At 53.3% G+C, this 16915-nt stretch overlaps 6 protein-coding genes across 6 annotated transcripts; 2 read left to right on the top strand and 4 right to left on the bottom strand.

Annotated features, from left to right (window-relative positions):
- Positions 1-318: 318 nt before the first annotated feature.
- Positions 319-2647, bottom strand: BO97DRAFT_427729 (Mis12-Mtw1 family protein; the record flags this gene model as incomplete). The annotated part of the gene is made up of 5 exons (XM_025697223.1): positions 319-973; positions 1026-1194; positions 1247-1411; positions 1469-2272; positions 2416-2647. 5 exons carry the CDS (start codon positions 2645-2647, stop codon positions 319-321), a joined length of 2025 nt encoding a protein of 674 aa, XP_025548211.1.
- Positions 2648-3814: 1167 nt separating this feature from the next.
- On the bottom strand, positions 3815-7445 carry BO97DRAFT_352618 (putative phosphatidylserine decarboxylase Psd2; the record flags this gene model as incomplete). The annotated part of the gene is made up of 7 exons (XM_025692029.1): positions 3815-3979; positions 4049-4800; positions 4859-6349; positions 6408-6828; positions 6886-7101; positions 7172-7216; positions 7302-7445. 7 exons carry the CDS (start codon positions 7443-7445, stop codon positions 3815-3817), a joined length of 3234 nt encoding a protein of 1077 aa, XP_025548210.1.
- Positions 7446-9553: 2108 nt separating this feature from the next.
- On the bottom strand, positions 9554-11676 carry BO97DRAFT_375399 (putative MFS glucose transporter). The gene is made up of 2 exons (XM_025692987.1): positions 11214-11676; positions 9554-11150 (listed from the first exon to the last, which is right to left on the bottom strand). The coding sequence occupies exons 1-2, from the start codon at positions 11310-11312 to the stop codon at positions 9783-9785; spliced, it is 1467 nt and encodes a 488-aa protein (XP_025548209.1). The 5' UTR covers positions 11313-11676; the 3' UTR covers positions 9554-9782.
- Positions 11677-12473: 797 nt separating this feature from the next.
- On the top strand, positions 12474-12929 carry BO97DRAFT_407948 (uncharacterized protein). The gene has a single exon (XM_025695745.1). The coding sequence runs from the start codon at positions 12543-12545 to the stop codon at positions 12699-12701; it is 159 nt and encodes a 52-aa protein (XP_025548208.1). The 5' UTR covers positions 12474-12542; the 3' UTR covers positions 12702-12929.
- Positions 12522-14326, top strand: ssn3 (cyclin-dependent serine/threonine protein kinase SSN3). The gene is made up of 2 exons (XM_025690445.1): positions 12522-12971; positions 13024-14326. Exons 1-2 carry the CDS (start codon positions 12781-12783, stop codon positions 14093-14095), a joined length of 1263 nt encoding a protein of 420 aa, XP_025548207.1. The 5' UTR covers positions 12522-12780; the 3' UTR covers positions 14096-14326.
- Positions 14327-14485: 159 nt separating this feature from the next.
- Positions 14486-16617, bottom strand: BO97DRAFT_445713 (putative metaphase-anaphase transition protein (Mlo2); the record flags this gene model as incomplete). The annotated part of the gene is made up of 4 exons (XM_025698577.1): positions 16428-16617; positions 16285-16339; positions 14623-16201; positions 14486-14556 (listed from the first exon to the last, which is right to left on the bottom strand). Exons 1-4 carry the CDS (start codon positions 16541-16543, stop codon positions 14486-14488), a joined length of 1821 nt encoding a protein of 606 aa, XP_025548206.1. The 5' UTR covers positions 16544-16617.
- Positions 16618-16915: the final 298 nt, after the last annotated feature.

Genomic DNA, 16915 nt, shown 5'->3' with positions numbered 1-16915 from the left:
TCTATTACTGAACCAACCCATCACCAAAACACCACAACTCCATCGCTTGCACTCACCCCGATCAACCGAATCAGAACAGGGATAGAAAACAACCGAATACCCGCCAAAGGACCCAAGAAAATCTAGAGATCGACAACAATCGAGAAAGAAAGGGGGAGGAGGGGGGCTACACCAGACCCAGCCCATAAGCCTCAGCATCAGTAGCAAAATTGGTGAAGGTAATTTGGTATTGGTATTCAGAATTTACCATCAGAGAGAATAAAAAAGAACAAATGGGTTCGGTTTCGTTCAGTCAAGCTTATTATCCACATCAAAGCATCAAGCTCGTCTTTCTACCCGACTTAGTGCCCCAAGTATCACACCTAGATCTTCCTTTGGTCGTGGTCGGAGACTTAAGTCCTTGTGGTTTGTGGCGATATCAGAGGAGGGGGATGAGGATAAGGAGGAGGCGCGCATGCTGTTTCGGGCGTCGCGGGCTTCGAGGCGCTCGGCGCAGATGCGAAGGACTTGTGAGGAGACGGCGTCGGAGGTGGAGCGGTAGAGTTCGAGGTTGTGGATGCCGGCGGCGAGGGAATCGAGGGTCGGGGCGAGGGTGCTGGTTATGCGGGAGAGGCGGGTGGAGATGGTGGTTGGGGACATTGGAGGGAGGAAGGGGGTTGTGTCGGGGGCTGTTGTTGTTGTTGCTGCTGCTGCTGATGATGATGAGGGAGGGTCGGTGTCCATGGGTTCGCCGTCTGTTGGCTGGGGTTGTTGTTGTGTTGGTGGTTGTTGTTGTTTGGCGGTTATGGGGTCGATCTGCGCGTATATCCTCCGCTGAGACGGGTTTAATACCGACAGATCGATCGGCTCGTCGGGCTTGAATATTGGCTGTTGTGAAGGTTCGTTGGGATCTGTCTCGGGCGGTGGTCCCTTGATAGGGGGAATGTCGGGTGGTCGCAACAGGGCATTGAGAGCGTGCCGTTCTTTTTGCAGCCTGAGTCCAAAGTCAGCGTCTGGCGGACACGATTTGAAAGAGAAAGACCTACTTTTGTATTTGCTCTTCCAACTCCTTGACCTTGTCCGCATTCTGTATGTTCTTCGGGTTCTCCTTCTTGACCACCACCGCGGGAGGATTCAGATCTTCCCGTTCAAACCAGTTCGAGAGCGTCGAATTCGTTTCGAAGTCCTTGAGTAGCTCGTCCTGTATAACCCGTGCTACGGTGCTAGCTTAGCATGTGCACGGCGATTCCAGGAAAGGCGCACTTACCCGCTAACCGAGCGCTCTCATCCTCTGAGCGCGACCCCGAAGGCCTGTCGCCTATAGCTCGCGTAGCACACCAGACCAGAAGCTGTCGCATCCGCCGCGGCTCCGGCAGATCTGTGCCAATAAGCTTGTAATAATCCGCAGTGTTGACCTCCTTATGCGGTAACGCTGAATTATTGCCGTTAGCCACCCATTCATAATCACCGACGAAATCAATGAACCCACCATTGGACGCCCCAGAGTCGATCAGCGAGCTCGCCCGCCGACCTCTCATCCCCAAACTACTCCGCCTGTTGTTCCCTTTCACGGACTTCTTCCCTCGCATCTCTCGATTCCTTTGTATGACGGGTGTATCGGCCAGCGGCAATGCAATCGTGGCCGTTCCAGCCCGCGGCGGCTCCGGAGACACATAGCCATCGCGATGTGATTCTTGTGGCTGCTGAGGCTCAGGTTCCGGCTGCGGCGTCGGTTGTTGTTGTTTCTGCTGTTCCTCCTTCCTAGAGTTACTAGGCCGGCCTTTCCTCCGCTTCTTCTCCAATGGAACCGACTCTCCCTGGTCTCGTTTTCGCGTCGAGCGTTTTGCACGTTCCGATTTTGGCTGCGGCTGTGGCTGGACTGGAGATATTGATACCGGCTCCGGCTCCGGTTCAGGTTCAGGTTCAGGTTCAGGCTCCGGTTCAGGCTCAGGCTCAGACCGAGTCTCCTTCGCCTTCGCAGCACCCCGCGTCGTCCTCTTGCCCGTCGCCTCAGTCTGTTTTCTTCCGCGTTTCGTCCTTGTAGTCGCCGCAGTCTTCTTCGTCGTAACCGCAGGAAACTCCGCCTTCTCCTCCTCCTGTTCCTCCACAACCACCACCTTCTTCTTCGGCGGCCGTCCCCTCCTCGGCGACGGCTGCGGTGGCGTATTCAAATGCGAGCTAGGAGGTAAAACCGGAGGTTGAACTTTCTCTTTCTCTTTCTCCGCCGACGGTCTAGCCTTCTTCGTCGCGATACGAGTAAACTGGAACCCATCATCCTCTTCATCAACAGGCACTAAACCACCGCGAACAATTAGCACATCCCAACAACCCGACCCACAAAAAACACATCCGGCGAAACCCAAGCAAATCCCAACTCCTCAAACCCCACTCCCAGCTCAAAACCCTGGCATATAAACAAGATAAAAGATAACTCACCCAGTTTCCTCTTCTTCTCCCCAGCAGCCGTGCCATTCCCAGTCGTGTTCTCCTCACCCTTCTCCTGTCTACTAAGCCGCAAACTCGTTCTCCTACTCCCGCCTCTTCCAGACGCAGCAGGACGCGCCTGCGCCTGGGACGTAGCCATATCGATAGCCAGTAACGGACCACGACGCTTTGACTTGGTGGTGGTAGTGGTAGTGGGAGGCGTCGCCAGGACAGTGACGGTCATGTCAAAACCTGTCAACAAGGGGAGAGGTAGAGTTGCGGTAACGATCGTTGCGTTGCGTTGCGTGTACCACAGCCTCCGTCACGTCCCTTGATCCTGCGCCCGCAAACAAAACCTTCACGCACGCACTCAGCCCAACAAACAGATTCAAACTCCGAATCCCGTAGCGTGGGCGATTGCGCATCAACCAGGCGGGGATTTCCAATCCGAAGTCGCGTACGTCCGGCGCGGAAGCAATGAAATAGTAAGGACGAAGAAAAGAAAAAGGAGATCCAATCCCCCGATCGTCGTGACTGATGAGTTTGCTCGATTCCCCGAACCCGCGATTCGAATCGAGCTTTTACCGGGCTGGCTCTTTCTCCTGCTTCGATGGAAAGAATCCTCCCAGCTTCGCAATCACGCGCGGCCGCACTAACAAGATCCGCCCGACTGCGAGCTGAAGTACCGACGACGGAATGAATTGTAGTTGGGAGGGGGGAGGGACTCTGTCGAGGTTTGTTGTCGGAGGAACCGTGGACGTGTGTGTTGTCGTCGTTGATGCGGGTTGCGCGCGCACCATCAACCCGCACGGATTGTTCCGGGGTCGCGCTTGCGGGCGATACGCCTGGTCGGGTAGTCGAGTAGATCCCCGAGAAAATGATCGCGATGGAATCCCGCTCCTTGCGCAGACGGCGGAGCTCGAAGTTGGTTGTCGGGATGACGATTGGGGGGTGGGAAATTGGCAGTTTGGCACTGGCCGGTCGGTCGCCGCAGCACGCGGTTGTTTTGGTCGTGGCGCGTGGGGAGAGGCGCTAGTCCCGTTTGGGATGACAACTTCCAGCTGTCCCGCCAAAAACAGAGTATTGCCCGTCTGGATGGGTTGCTTGCCAATTGCTGAAGCATGAAGATAATTAATTCCATGTATATATATTCTAAGTTGGCATTAGCCCCTATGTTCTAATATCTAGAATTTGTACAGCTCATCCCCCTTTTTCACACCTACCCAGACATCTCACCTCATACTTATAATCTTTACACCAAGAGTTTCTCAGTCGCTATGCAGGCTCCTGGCCCAAAAGCGCACCTGTGAACGCCCCGATAAAAAATTACAGAATAAATATACCCCGCTTGAAACAAGCAAGCTGCACGGACACAGAGCATATTTGACAAGAATACAATGCAACAAATCTACTATGGGATGGCAGGGGCAGCTTCCGTTGGGGGAGCCAGGCTGCCTTCAATCCGACGTTTGGCGGATTGCATCTCCTCAAGAGAGATATCCTCGGTCTTCTTCTGCATATCCGGTTCAAACTGAGGGACATCAGGACGGTGACCCACAGACATGCCGACTCGGATCTAGATTCAAGCAAAGCTCATGTTAGTCGAATGGCCATGCGCAAGGAGCCACAAGGGGTCTGGTCTCACCAAAGTTTCCAAGGGACCCTTCGAGTTATCCACCAAGTCACTGTCGAAATTGATCGACCCGTCTTCGAAGAGCAGAAGAATGGTGCTTCCTCCAAACTTAAAGTAGCCGAGCTCCTCGGCCCGTGAAACCTGCTCCCCAGCCTTTCGTGTAATGACTGTGCTTCCAACCATCATGGCTCCAACACAGACCACCATGACACGGCCATGAGCCACAGAGTCAATTGGCACGAGTACTCTCACGTTCTCGCCATACACATCGAGCGCAGAGCGGATTGCCATGGGATTGACCGTGTAGTACTCGCCCTCAATGGTTTTAGGGGTTCCCATAACTCCGTCCACGGGGATATGGAACCGATGGTAATCCTGCGGGGCCAGACGGAAAATTCCCAGCGCTCCATTCTTGTAGCGATTCACGTCCTCCGGGTAAGCATCGCCGAGGAGGCGCTCAATGGAAAACTCTCGTCCTTTGACCCAGATGCCGGTCGCTTCATCCATACGGTCGAAGACGACCGCCCGACAATCAGCAGGTGACACCACAATTCTGGGCTCATCGGGCGCTGAGCAGGGCCGAGCACCCGGCTTCAGTGCACGGTAGAAGAACTCATTAAAGTTGTTAAACTTTTCAAGCGGCAACAAGACTTCCGACATATCAAGTTGGTGGAAGTTGATGAAGTCCCGGATCTGGCTTGCAGACGCAGGATCATCGTACTTCTTACCTTGCTTGATACTCATAGACTTCAGGATTTTGCGAACTACGTTAAACATTAGCGGCAGCTCCTCGACGATATTCAGACGGCAGGTGGGACATACTTCGCTTCTTCTCCATCTCCCTGCTCTTAAGGCCCTTATACAACAATCGAATTCCCAGTCGGACGTAGACACTCATGCGTTCCTCGTTGATCTGACCAGTGATTCGGTCCTGGACAAGGATGTTGGCCGAGTTGGCTCCCAGCTTGTAGCCACCATAGCCAATCTTCGTAATGACCTTGGTATACCATTTGCGCTGCGCCTGGCTTGAGGTCACGAATCCGCCCATGACAAGATTGTCTACCTGCCGCCAGTCCCGGCTTGCGCATGTAGCAATGTGCGTGATGATATCGGCATCTGAACGAGACGAGAGCCGCGGTTGGTGGCAGAGGGGACATTCCCGAAGCTCAATGACATGCTCCACGCCGCGTTCATCTCCCAGGTCATCCGGCTGGAGGTCTTCATCAGTCGAGCTGGGCTGTTCGTCGGTGGGAATAGTGGGGACATGTGTAGTTTGAGGGTTATGGTTGACTGGTAGGTCAGCGTTAGGGCCAGCAATGAGCTCATCACCACTGGACTGATCTTCGCTGTCCTGGCTAATCGTAGATGGTGTTGGCGAGACCTTTTGGTTGGCCGATCTCGGGTCTTTCTGGAGGGCCTGAAGAGTATCCTCCAGGCAAATCACTGCTTGGTCGAAAGTCAAGTCCAAAGTCTCGCTTGATTCATTTTCCATACTGAAGCGCTCGAAGAAACTATCAATCGTAGACTCCTTCAAGGTGGAACCCAGAGTATCAAGCATGGTAGTCATCTCAAGCTTGTCAATTCGGCCGCTATCGTCCGCATCGTATTGTTTGAGCATGAGTCGCCAAAACTGCTGACGCAGGGCACGGTAGGGCATATACTTAGCCTTGACCATGAGCTCAGGCGAATGCTTGTCTTCCCATCTTTCCTTGTTTTTCAAACTAAGTGGAATGCGGTAAACTCGAAGTCCTTCGCTGTCGGCCTCGAGCGGGGAGACGGTGAAGTTGGCCAGGGTAGGGGAGCTGGAGAAACTGGGAACATCGGCCTCGTCCGGGACGCTTCGGGGAGGGAGCAACGTCGACTCTCCCTGTTGTGACTGGCTCGCCAGGGACGTAGAGGAGCCCCTCGGCGACGTGCCCAATCTAGGTGACTTGGATAGGCTGCTGGTCGACGGCGAGGGACTGACTGAGATCTTAGGGGCTGGCCTGGCAGCAATATCGGATTCAGAGCTCGTCAGATCAGGGGTCTGATTTGATAAATCATAGAGTCCGGTTTCGGGGTCAGCGTCGGGCGCGGACTGGATCAATGTTGGCAGTGGAAATCCTGCAGACGCGACGAAGTCATTTCCCGAAAATTTGTCCCGGTCCATGACGGTGAAGCCGATTGTATAAGAGGTTTCGTGTTTCATGACCTGGAAGACCATCTTTTCGTTGTATACTGGATTGAGGTTGTGACGAACCACCGGTGTTCGAAGTGTCTTTCTTCCAAGTGAGGTAACAACAAAAGGATCCATGTCGAAGGAGGTACGCGTCACTATATCCTTGATTAGCCTATAAGGCCCGTAGCCGACGGTGAAGCAGTAAAGCCGTACCATTCCGTTCCGGCGGAAGATCCGTCACCCTCACAATCTCCATAAACACGATACCATGCACGCCGTTGCCTACGCCAGAGAACTGGTAGGCTCTTGCTGCCAGAGATTTGCGTTTCAATCGTTTGAGCCGCAGTCTCCTTCTTCGCTTCTCCACCACCTCTGGCTTGGTAGGATCATCCGTCTCATCCGACGTCTCTTCGTCCCTGTCGGCATCCTCCAGTGACAACGAAGGAACCTGAGGGAATTCATCCTCCTCGTCGCCAGCACATACCAGGTTCCTGAACTTCTGGTAGACCTCCTCTGGCGGGGCATTCGGGTTCGCGGCGTCGAGGAGCGAGAACTGCAGCAGGATCTCGCCGGAGATGATACTATCCTTCTTCTTGGAAGGCTTCCGTTTCGAACGAAGAGTGTACCATGTCGGCTGCACACATCAGGTCAACTTGCAAGTCCAGGTCCGTCGCGTTCCGGGGATATGTACCTGTTGATGGACCTCGCCGTGGGTGAATATCTCCTCCAAAGCAATGTCGAATTCGCCCATGTAGTCCTTGCCAAAACGATCGTGATCCCAGCAGATGCACTCCAAGAGCGGTACTCCGACCACGGGCATTTCAAATGTCACATTCCATTCTGGGTTCAGTGTCTTGGGTATCGTGGGTGTCGATTGGCGGGCGTCTCCCAGTGTCACTATTAAATACTGAAACAAGGTGACTTGTTAGCTCTCTATCGATTGGTTTGTGATCCAGGAGTTCATATGGATGCCTTACCGGGTCACTGGTTCCTCCTCTGTCCTTGGCTGCTAGGTTTCTCCCCTAGTGCGAACAAGCACCGTTAGCAGGAGTCGCGGAATGCGGTCGGAGATTCCGGTCAGCTCCGCGATTGGACGTGCGAACTCACCCGTAGAACGGAGACCTTGAGGATCAACTGCTTCGCGTCGGACATTCTCATGGGACTGGTACTTCTGCTTTGGCCGGGAGTGGTGTTGGTGCTTTTGGTGCTCAGATGAGTGCTGAGCCGTTGCGGCAACGGTAAGCGCACCATGGTGATGAACCGTCCAGAAGTGCGGGGGGGCGACCAACGGAGGAGGGAGGGGAAAGCAGGTTAGACGGGAGACGGAGGATTGGTGACGTCGCGTCAACACTGAGGACTTCCTTTCAGGAAGGGTTCGTGAGCAATCAGGGATGTTTAGCGGAGGGGATTGCGGGAATTCGAGTCCCCAGGAGGAATTGGGTAACCAGTGATTGGGAGAGGAGAATCACAATGACGGAGAGATGTCGCGGTGGTTGCCTGTCAAGGATGAGTGCCGGCCGATCTAAGATCTGCTCCAGTCGATCCAACAAACCCACGAGAAAGGCACCACGGTCGCAATTTGTTGAAAGAAAGGTGGAACGAAGAAGAATATACGCACGTTGCAATTGACACCCTTTAGATGTGGGAGACTAGGAGCATGATGAGGAAAAACAGACAGAAAAGTTGACAGTTGTTGTTGTTAGGTTGGGGGAGGAAAGTTGAATGCACGGCTGAGTAAATCAGGATGGGGAGGAGTGGGTGAGACTGCGTGGGCTGCGCATAGACTTTATTTGGTGGATTGCGCCCTCATCGAAGCACAGAGAAAAAGGAACAACAAGCAGTTGGATGGATAGATAGATTGACTGACTGACAGCAGACTGACTGACAGATAGACCAGTCTGTCCTCTCTCTCGTATATGAAGTGGGGTGGCCTCGATCGATTAGGGGATTAACAAAATACGGCCTCGGGGTGGGCAAGAGAGGGAAAAAAAAAATAGTTGACAAGTTGACATATGGCTAATCCCGGTTCTGATTGAATCTCATTGATTCATTTTATCCTCGGCATCTATTAGCCATCCATCCATCCATCCTCATGCTTATCCCAGGAGCTGCTTCGGAGAGCGGAAATAAGAAATCCTGTCCCCGTCCCTTGGAAGATGCTCGCTTCCATGAACAATAATAATAATGCAACCCGGATGCAGTTGATTGGCTCACTTATGCGAAGCATCTCCCTAAATTTGGCGAACCTTGTGATAAGCCTGGTGGTAGAATCGAACAGGGAATGGAAGCAGGGAAAGGCGTCAGGTCTAAGAACTTAGTCTCCTCTCATCTCCACCCTCTCTTAGTCGAGGGATTTGTGGCTGCCTAGTCCAAATGAGTCTCTCTGCATCACATCAAAAGGTAGGAACTTGATATAACTTTACTGCGGGATTTCGGCATTCTATTCTCCCTACATATCGCATCTGGCACCGAATCTTCCTAACTGAGAGTGCATCCACGGAACGAACGACTGTCCTACTTATGGATTTCCTGCTGCCTGGACAGTGTCCCAAACAAACCCCTCATGCTTCATGCGAGTCAGTCCCATGGAAAGGGGATCCCCCTTCCATCCCATCCATCCAACGAAGACAGTAACTACTACAGTAGTAGTGATCCCATCCTTGCCCTGTCCAAGCACTCCAAGCAGTCCCCCGAAACAGGGCTGAGCGGTTGCGCCCCCACTCACTCCGAGTGTCAACTGCTCCAGTAGGAACCGGCGGAAGGGCAGGGAGGGGAGTCGTTGTGATGAGAAATAAGAAGACGGAATTGGATGATAAGACAAGGATTCTTTTGGAGGAAGATGGGCCCGCTGGACCAACGGGCCATTCCGCGGCCTCCGTATAGCGCGTCTCGTTCCACCGTATCGGTGCAGTCAAGACTCCGTCCCAGGCTCCAGCCCTATACAAGGTGGGTGCATGCACGCCATCAACTGGCGCTTAAAATTACTGGAGCTCTAGGCATCAACTTGCGCGTTGGCGTCCTTAAGCGATCTCTTCATTTCCAAAATACTTCGAGTTGACAGTCAGAGGCTATTTTCTTTGCGTGGGTGTTTCGGATTTGAGACGCAACCTTCCTACGGGTATATATCCAGACACAAGGTTACGCCGTCGTGCAGCCAACATATCACCCAACGGCAGGAAATAGGGGCTGAGACCCTTTCAGAGTACAGACCCTCAGCTTTAGTCTAGAGAGCCATACTAGGAGCAAAAGTTTCTCGATCGCTATAGTGCTGATCGCAATAAGATGCGCACCGCTTCACCAATCGTCTTTCCACCCCAGTACACCCCTTAATGCCAAGAGTGACACATAAGCTGTGGCTTGTTCGAGCTCATTTGTTGATACGATCGTGCTAGGAATGGTTTCTTAATTTAGATTGTATAGCCATTGTAGCTCACCGACCTGGAAAGGGGATACTGTTGACAATTTACAATCGATAATTCCGCTGTGCGGCCGAACATGTTTAGTCCATTTCCATGTGTATCGCGTCTTCAATGGCAGCGCAAAACATATATCCCAGAAACAACCATGACAATCCCGTTACAAGCCAGCCTAGTCTCTTCTCCGCTGGTCATCCCTGCCCCAAACCTCATCGGAGCTGGCTTTCCCCTTGGTTTCAGGAACCCGCCAGTGGATAAACGCTCCGGCAACACAGGCCATGGCAGCAAATACCCAGTAAATCCTACCCCGGTCCAGAGCTTGGTTCAGAATTGGGAAGAATTGCGCCACAATGAAGGTCGCGATCCAATTGGCTGCAAGTGCCCAGCTCTGTGCAGCACCCACGGCCTCCGGACCAACCAGCTCAGAGGCCAGAATGAACGGCACAGGACCTAGACCAACAGCGAAGCTGGCCACGAACAATAGCACGGCAATCGCAGACAGTGCCTTTTGGCCGGTGTAGATACCCAAAGCCAGGAGCAAGGAGTTTATCCCCATCCCGCTGATGCTGAGCAGAAGACATTTCCTGCGGCCGATCTTGTCGGGTAGGGGGGAGCAGGCCAGAGTGATGAACAAGTTGATGGCCGAGATGGCTACTGCCAGGAGAGCTGCAGTCGTGGGAAGAATGCTCTGCAAGAGCGAGACGCTGTACATGATGATGCTGTTGATTCCGGTGAATTGCTGGGCAACCATAACACCAACGACGGCAATAATAGCGGGTCGATAGTAAGGGTTCACGACGGCCCTGAGAATGGTGACTGGTGGCTGTTTTGGTGGCATGTTGCGCGAGGGTGGTGTGAGCAGAGACTGTTCTTCTCCGGATCCATCTGCAGCGTCCATGGAGGAGCTGGACCAACTCTTAATCTCCTCTTCGATGTCAGCATCCTTGCCGCGCAACCGCTGGAGTACCTTCCGAGCCAAACTGCCCTTTTGATGCTCCGCAAGCCAGGTAGGACTCTCGGGTACTAGGAATAGACCGAGAAGCTGCAAAGCTCCGATCAAGCCGGCGACCGCGAGAACAATCCGCCACATGCTTTCGTAACTTAGAAAGTACCCCAAGGTCTGGGTCAGAAGGATGCCAACGTTCGTCATGACTTGCGTGAAGGCGCCGAAGAAGCCCCTTGCGGCAGGAGGGGCTATTTCAGAAACATAGATTGGACCGACAACGATAGCAGCACCGGAGCCAACCCCGGATAGAAACCGACCGAGACTTAAGACCGGTATGTTGGATGCGAAGGTCTCAGCCACAGGACCCAAGATGTGGAATATGGTCGTAGCCCGGAGAGCGATCAAGCGCCCATGCTTGGTGGAGACTGGCCCTGCCAGCAGAGCTCCGATGAGGCCACCGAGGGTGTAGATGGATGATACCAGGCCGAACTGGGTAGGATTCATAGGGATGCATTGCGGAAGTGAGGCCGCATTCGCCCAGTGAATACTCTTCTGCTGGCAAGTGATCACCGCTTGGGGTGCATTTAGTTCAGCCTTACAAGATCAGGAGTTAGTCAAGACAGACACAGTGCCAGATGGGACCATTGAAAGGCTTACCAAATGGTATCCGAATTGGAGCGGTCCTAGAGTGGTGATGAACACGAGATATACCAAGTATGGCGTGACCCTGGATTGGGTCGAATCCCCTGAAGCCATTCTATGGGTTGAAATCTCGATCAGCAGGGATATTCCTCGTACCACAGCGAAGCCGTTGACCAATGCAGACTCTCAGACAGGCTTTGGCCCTGTCATCACCGAAGTTAAGAAGGGTGAGATGGTGTTGAGTATCGAGCTGCGTCTAGATGACGTTGTGGCTAGCAGTATGTATCGGGAGAAGGAAAGTCCGTTGTCTTATCACCGACTCAGGGGGTTGATAAGGAGGAGCTGTCGGGCGCCCAGTGATTCTCTGTTGAAACTGCGGAGCAGTCTATCAGTCTGGAGGGCGACGAGGCTGTGGTAGGAATAAGGAGTACATGTACTGGATCTAGTTAGTATCTTCACTGGAATGCCAAACATAGAAGAAGTGGCTATGAGTGAGTACTTGGTGGTTACACATGTATTGTTTGCTCTGCCTCTTATCAGTTCGAAAGGCAGGGGGATTACGTGCTGAGTCAGCCAACAACCCCCCTCTCATGCAGCCTCACCTGTCTCTATCCTTTGTTCACCACCAACCATTGTTGCTCATTCCAAAATCATAATCAGTGACCCCCTTCCTGCAGGTTGGATGCTCTCCTCATAGTGGTGGAGATCAGTGTCTCCGTGCATTGTTCACCTCACTGTCATTGCCAACTACTACTCTACCACTCTACCACTCTACCACCACCTAACAACCTCCACCATCCCACGAACTACTACTAACTCGGTCAATCGAACCACACCAATTTCCCTTCCCTTCCGACTCACTCGCCGCGCTCTCCACTTCTTACCAGGCTATTAGTTATTCTTTCTCTCTTCCTAACCTCTTCTATGAGTCTGACAAACCCCCCTTCCTCTTCTGGTCCTTTAAGTGCAACTTCTAGGCCTACTGTGGCGACCGTCAGCCAAAGTCTGTCTCTAAAAAAGAGTCTGCAGGCTACTGTTGATGGTAATACCCGGCTATAATTCATTCCACCTTATTTATTCCTCCCTCTCTCTCTCTCTTACTCTCTGCTTCTCCACTGCTTCCACTCACTCCGTTAGCCCAACCATCTTGTCTCCACCTTTGCCACCACCTCAATCTTAATCTGGACCATCACGATGTCCACTGGTTGAAGACAGATTGTTGGTGCTTAAAACTAGTTACGATTTCTTTGGTGACTCACTCATTAATGTACTCGAGCTGAGTGTAGCTCTCGGGCTTCCTGAACGGGTTTTCGAATTATTTGCCTATTATTGCCTGCCTCCATCATGTTTGGAAAGAGCTTCCCGTTCTATAATTCTGTCGCCGGGTTTTATCCACGTGGTAATTGCTGTCCCTATGATCTTCTGACCTCATGTTGCTGGGCTACAATGCCGCTGGCGCTATGTCCTGAAATCATGCCTGCCTTCTGTGCATTTCCATGTTGATGTTTTTTTTTGAGGGGGAGACCCTGACCCTTGACATCCGATTGGCTGATGGACTCTCACCGTGAGGAGTATCGAGTATATGGGTGCTAACATGATTCTTACATATCAAGAGAGCACGGATTCGCGAAGGCCGCCGGGGACCGGTTACACGAGTAAAGTACGAGTGCGTGATAGATACCACATTGTGGGGTTCATTAGCAGCGGTACTTACGGGCGAGTGTACAAAGCGATCGGCAAAAATGGCCAGAAGGGGGAGTTTGCCATCAAGAAGTAACATGACCTTTTTCTCTACTATCGATCCTCGTCGCTGACCAACCTACAGATTCAAGCCGGACAAGGAGGGAGAGATAGTGCAGTATACGGGTCTCTCGCAGTCGGCCATCCGGGAGATGGCGTTGTGTTCCGAGCTGGATCATCCGAACGTGGTGCAATTAGCAGAGATCATCCTGGAAGATAAGTGCATCTTCATGGTGTTCGAGTACACGGAGCACGACCTGCTCCAGATCATCCACCACCACACACAGCCGCAACGACATGCGATCCCGGCTGCCATGGTGCGGTCCATTCTATTCCAGTTGCTGAACGGCCTGCTGTATCTCCATACAAACTGGGTGCTGCACCGCGACCTCAAACCCGCGAATATCCTGGTAACATCCAGCGGCGCCATCCGCATCGGCGATCTCGGTCTGGCGCGTCTGTTCTACAAACCCCTCAACTCGCTCTTCTCAGGCGACAAAGTCGTCGTGACAATCTGGTATCGCGCTCCGGAGCTCCTAATGGGAAGCCGACACTACACGCCAGCAGTGGACCTCTGGGCAGTGGGATGCATCTTCGCGGAGCTCCTCTCGCTACGCCCGATCTTCAAGGGCGAAGAAGCCAAAATGGACAGTAAGAAGACGGTGCCGTTCCAACGCAACCAGATGATGAAGATCATGGAGATCATGGGCCACCCGACGAAGGAGACCTGGCCTGGGATCGTCTCCATGCCGGAATTCGCGCAGCTGCAGTCGCTGACCATGTCGCGGGCGCCCAGCCACTTCAGCCGCACCTCCAACCTGGAGGGCTGGTACCAGAGCTGTCTGAAGAACAACGGATACTCCTCCAACTCGAGTGCGGGCACGCCGGGATCGGACGGATACGATCTGCTGGCCCGGCTGCTCGAGTACGACCCCACCAAGAGGATCACGGCGCAGGAGGCGCTCGAACACCCGTATTTCCGCAACGGCGGCGCCATCTCCGCCAATTGCTTCGAGGGCTTCGAGGGCAAGTACCCCCACCGCCGTGTCACGCAGGATGACAACGATATTCGGTCTGGAAGTCTGCCCGGTACCAAGCGGAGTGGATTGCCCGATGATACTTTGATGGGGAGAGCGGTGAAACGCTTAAAAGGGTGAATGCTGGTTTTATCCTTCCGGGAGCATGTGGTTGTATCTTCATTTAGGTGTGACAGTTTATAAAGACATGGTTTGTGCATATGGGAACGGCGTTTTCAGCATCGGCTTCGGGGTTCTGTGCATTACACTGGGAGACGCTTTCATATCAGCCCATCAGAGTCTACAAATTGAATCAGCGTGGATGGGTTGTGAAGCAGTCTTCTGGATCAAGCTAAAAAATAGCACCTTGCAAATACCATTCAGATAGAGTGCTTCTCAAGAGATCGATATCCAGCAATGAAAAGTAAAATACATCAAACAGAATCCCTCACGCCTTTCCTCATATGTCATTTCCCTCACCAAACATCCCAAAATAACTATGTCTGTCTCAAATCATTCAGTTTGCAACTATCAGATCCCATAGATCGCCCACTCCCGAATCACAATTATCCAGCTCGTATCGAACCCGGAAGAGATAAAACCTCAGTAACCTAGAACCCAGCCATTAGCAACACACCTACAGATCACAGAAACAAGAAGAGACATACCATTCTGCTCCCTCCGCGTATCCCCACCTCCACCCCCACTCCCATTCCCATTCCCATTCCCATCTCCATCTCCATCCCCACCACCACCACCCCCCGAAGAAGCCGATCCCCCCGCCGCAGCGGCACGCATATGCAGATCATCGCCGCGCAGTTTCTCAAAGTAAGCCTTGATATCGTCCGCGCCGACGGCAGTACCGCTCTCGGCGAAGGGTTTCAGGAACTCCTTCACCTTGTCGCGCAGGTGGCTGTAGACCATGGCGCCCTCGAGGGCCCGCACGCGGTCGATGTTGCTGAGCGCCGCCTCGCCGCGGTCTAGCAGGCTGGCTGTGCCGGTGCTGCGGGCGCCGTCGCCGTCGCCGGCCTCCGACACGGGCGGTTCGTAGGCTTCTTCTTCCTCGCGGAGTTGCGGGTGCGCGGAGAGGTGTGGGTAGCAGTCGCGGCAGCGGCAGAGGTGGTCGCGGAAGGTTTCGGTGAGGAAGAGGGAGAAGGATTCTGGGGGCGGGTTGGTAGGGAGGGTGGTGTGTTTGGGTTGTGCGGGTTGTTGGTCTTGTTGTTGTGATTCGAATTGGGAGGTGGAGGAAGAGGGCTTGGTGTCGGTGTTGTTGGGTTGTGCTGTCACTTCGTCGTTAGCTGTTGCGGGGGTTGTTTCGGATGTTGCCTCGTCTTTGGTGCGCTTTGCGGCGGGCTCGCTATTTGGTTCTGCTTCGACGTTGTCGTCGTCGTCGTCGTCGTCGGCTTTGCGTTTCTTGAGGTTGACGGGCTCGGATTGTGCGTCGGTGGTGATGGGCCTGGATGGCTCCGTGGAAGTCGGTTCTTGGTTCGCTGCTTCTGCTTCGGCGTGATTGGGTTCGGAGCTGCTGGCCGGTTTGGATAGTCCTCCTTCTTTGAAGACCGGGGGCAGGAACCCAGTTGTGCCCGCGTAGCGCTTCAGCCACGGATTCGAGTCAACGCATTTGTAGCAGATGAACATGTCGAAATCGCCCTCCTCGGGGAAATTGGGTGGGAGCGGCGTCTCTTCATCATCGTCGTCATCACCATCACCCTCAGCTGCTGTCCCATCCTCGGGTTTCATCTCCTTCTTCACCTCTTTCTTTGCATTCTTGTACCAGTCGCGCGAAAGTCCGATCAGGCATTCCGGGTGCCACCAGTCCTCGCCGCAACCGCCTGTCTCGACGGTCCCGACACCTAGGCACTGGAACATAGTCCCTCGCTCCTGGTTGGGGTCGTAGTCCTCGCCGCAACCGCAGAACTTGTTCTGGAAGTTGTGGTTGTATTTGTTGCCCGGGTGGGGTTCTTCGGAGTGTACGCCCTTCGTGCCGGTCTTGGGATCGTTGCGCAGCGTGCAGGGCGAGGTAGAAGGCATGCGAGTCGTTCCGCAATCGCAGACAAAGTTGCGTTTGCTGAAAAGCTCGACGAGAGTGTGCTCGCCGTGGCAGGCGATGGAGCAGGAATAACACATGGCGGCTGGGGTGTACGACCCATCATCTTTGGACGATGCGGTAGGAGGCGGGTTACAGGTTAGACAGGCGAAGAGGGATTGACGAAGGGGTCCTAAGTCTTTGCTGCAAGAATCAAAAGACTGCGCTTATTAGTACGGATCCTTGTGTATGAGCTTCGAGCGGTCGCGGGCTTCTGGAGCGGGGATGAGAATTGTAAGCTCACATATGGAAGGATTTCGCGCGCATCGGCTTCGAGACGAATTTGCGATTCAATGTACCTGATGAAGAAGATTCGTCAATTCTCGAATACTCCGTCATAGTTGTCGTTCAGACACTGTGTGTTTCGAGAAGAGGGGCCATACTCACTCTCTGGCTGTTTGCGAATTCTGGGAGCTGAAGCTTTCGCGACGTCTAACTGCATCCTGTCCGTCTGTCGGCGGTCCCATGGGAGCAGGTACCTTGGATGCCGCTGAGTCGGCCATTGTGATGCACCTGTATCGCAAGGAGTGACAGACTATGGGTGAAGGAAGTATCGAGCTCAGAGACTTGAAAATTGTGCGTAGAGGTGTTAGTGACCACTCTGTGCGAGGAGCTGGAAGCGCGCGGCGCGAGGCACTTTAAGTGTTTGTCTGGTTTGCACGGTCTCACATGAAGCTAGGTGACGTTTGCTCTAAGACGGTGACTTTGAAAATATTCTTCGCTCTGATGAGACAAATAATGATTATTCTGATGATATACGAGAAATATTTGTGCTACTGCAGTTCCTCAAGTTGATGTAATCCAGAGGTACTCTACAGTCCCCAATCTATAGGAGCGATGTTGCAACACAGCGATATACAGACCACCACCCCACT

Source organism: Aspergillus homomorphus (assembly GCF_003184865.1).
Source record: "Aspergillus homomorphus CBS 101889 unplaced genomic scaffold BO97scaffold_41, whole genome shotgun sequence".
Classification (NCBI taxonomy): domain Eukaryota; kingdom Fungi; phylum Ascomycota; class Eurotiomycetes; order Eurotiales; family Aspergillaceae; genus Aspergillus; species Aspergillus homomorphus.
The sequence above is the reverse complement of the archived record's forward strand: the minus strand, read 5'-3'. Positions and strand labels throughout refer to the sequence as shown.

Bases quoted from the DNA above. Each gene is read 5' to 3' on its own strand.
- BO97DRAFT_375399 (XM_025692987.1), bottom strand. From the start codon at position 11,312: ATGGCTTCAGGGGATTCGACCCAATCCAGGGTCACGCCATACTTGGTA. The intron at 11,151-11,213 runs GTAAGCCTTTCA...TGATCTTGTAAG, and splicing joins TCCAATTCGGATACCATTTG to GCTGAACTAAATGCACCCCA.
- ssn3 (XM_025690445.1), top strand. From the start codon at position 12,781: ATGGGTGCTAACATGATTCTTACATATCAAGAGAGCACGGATTCGCGA. The intron at 12,972-13,023 runs GTAACATGACCT...ACCAACCTACAG, and splicing joins GGGGAGTTTGCCATCAAGAA to ATTCAAGCCGGACAAGGAGG.
- BO97DRAFT_407948 (XM_025695745.1), top strand. From the start codon at position 12,543: ATGTTTGGAAAGAGCTTCCCGTTCTATAATTCTGTCGCCGGGTTTTAT.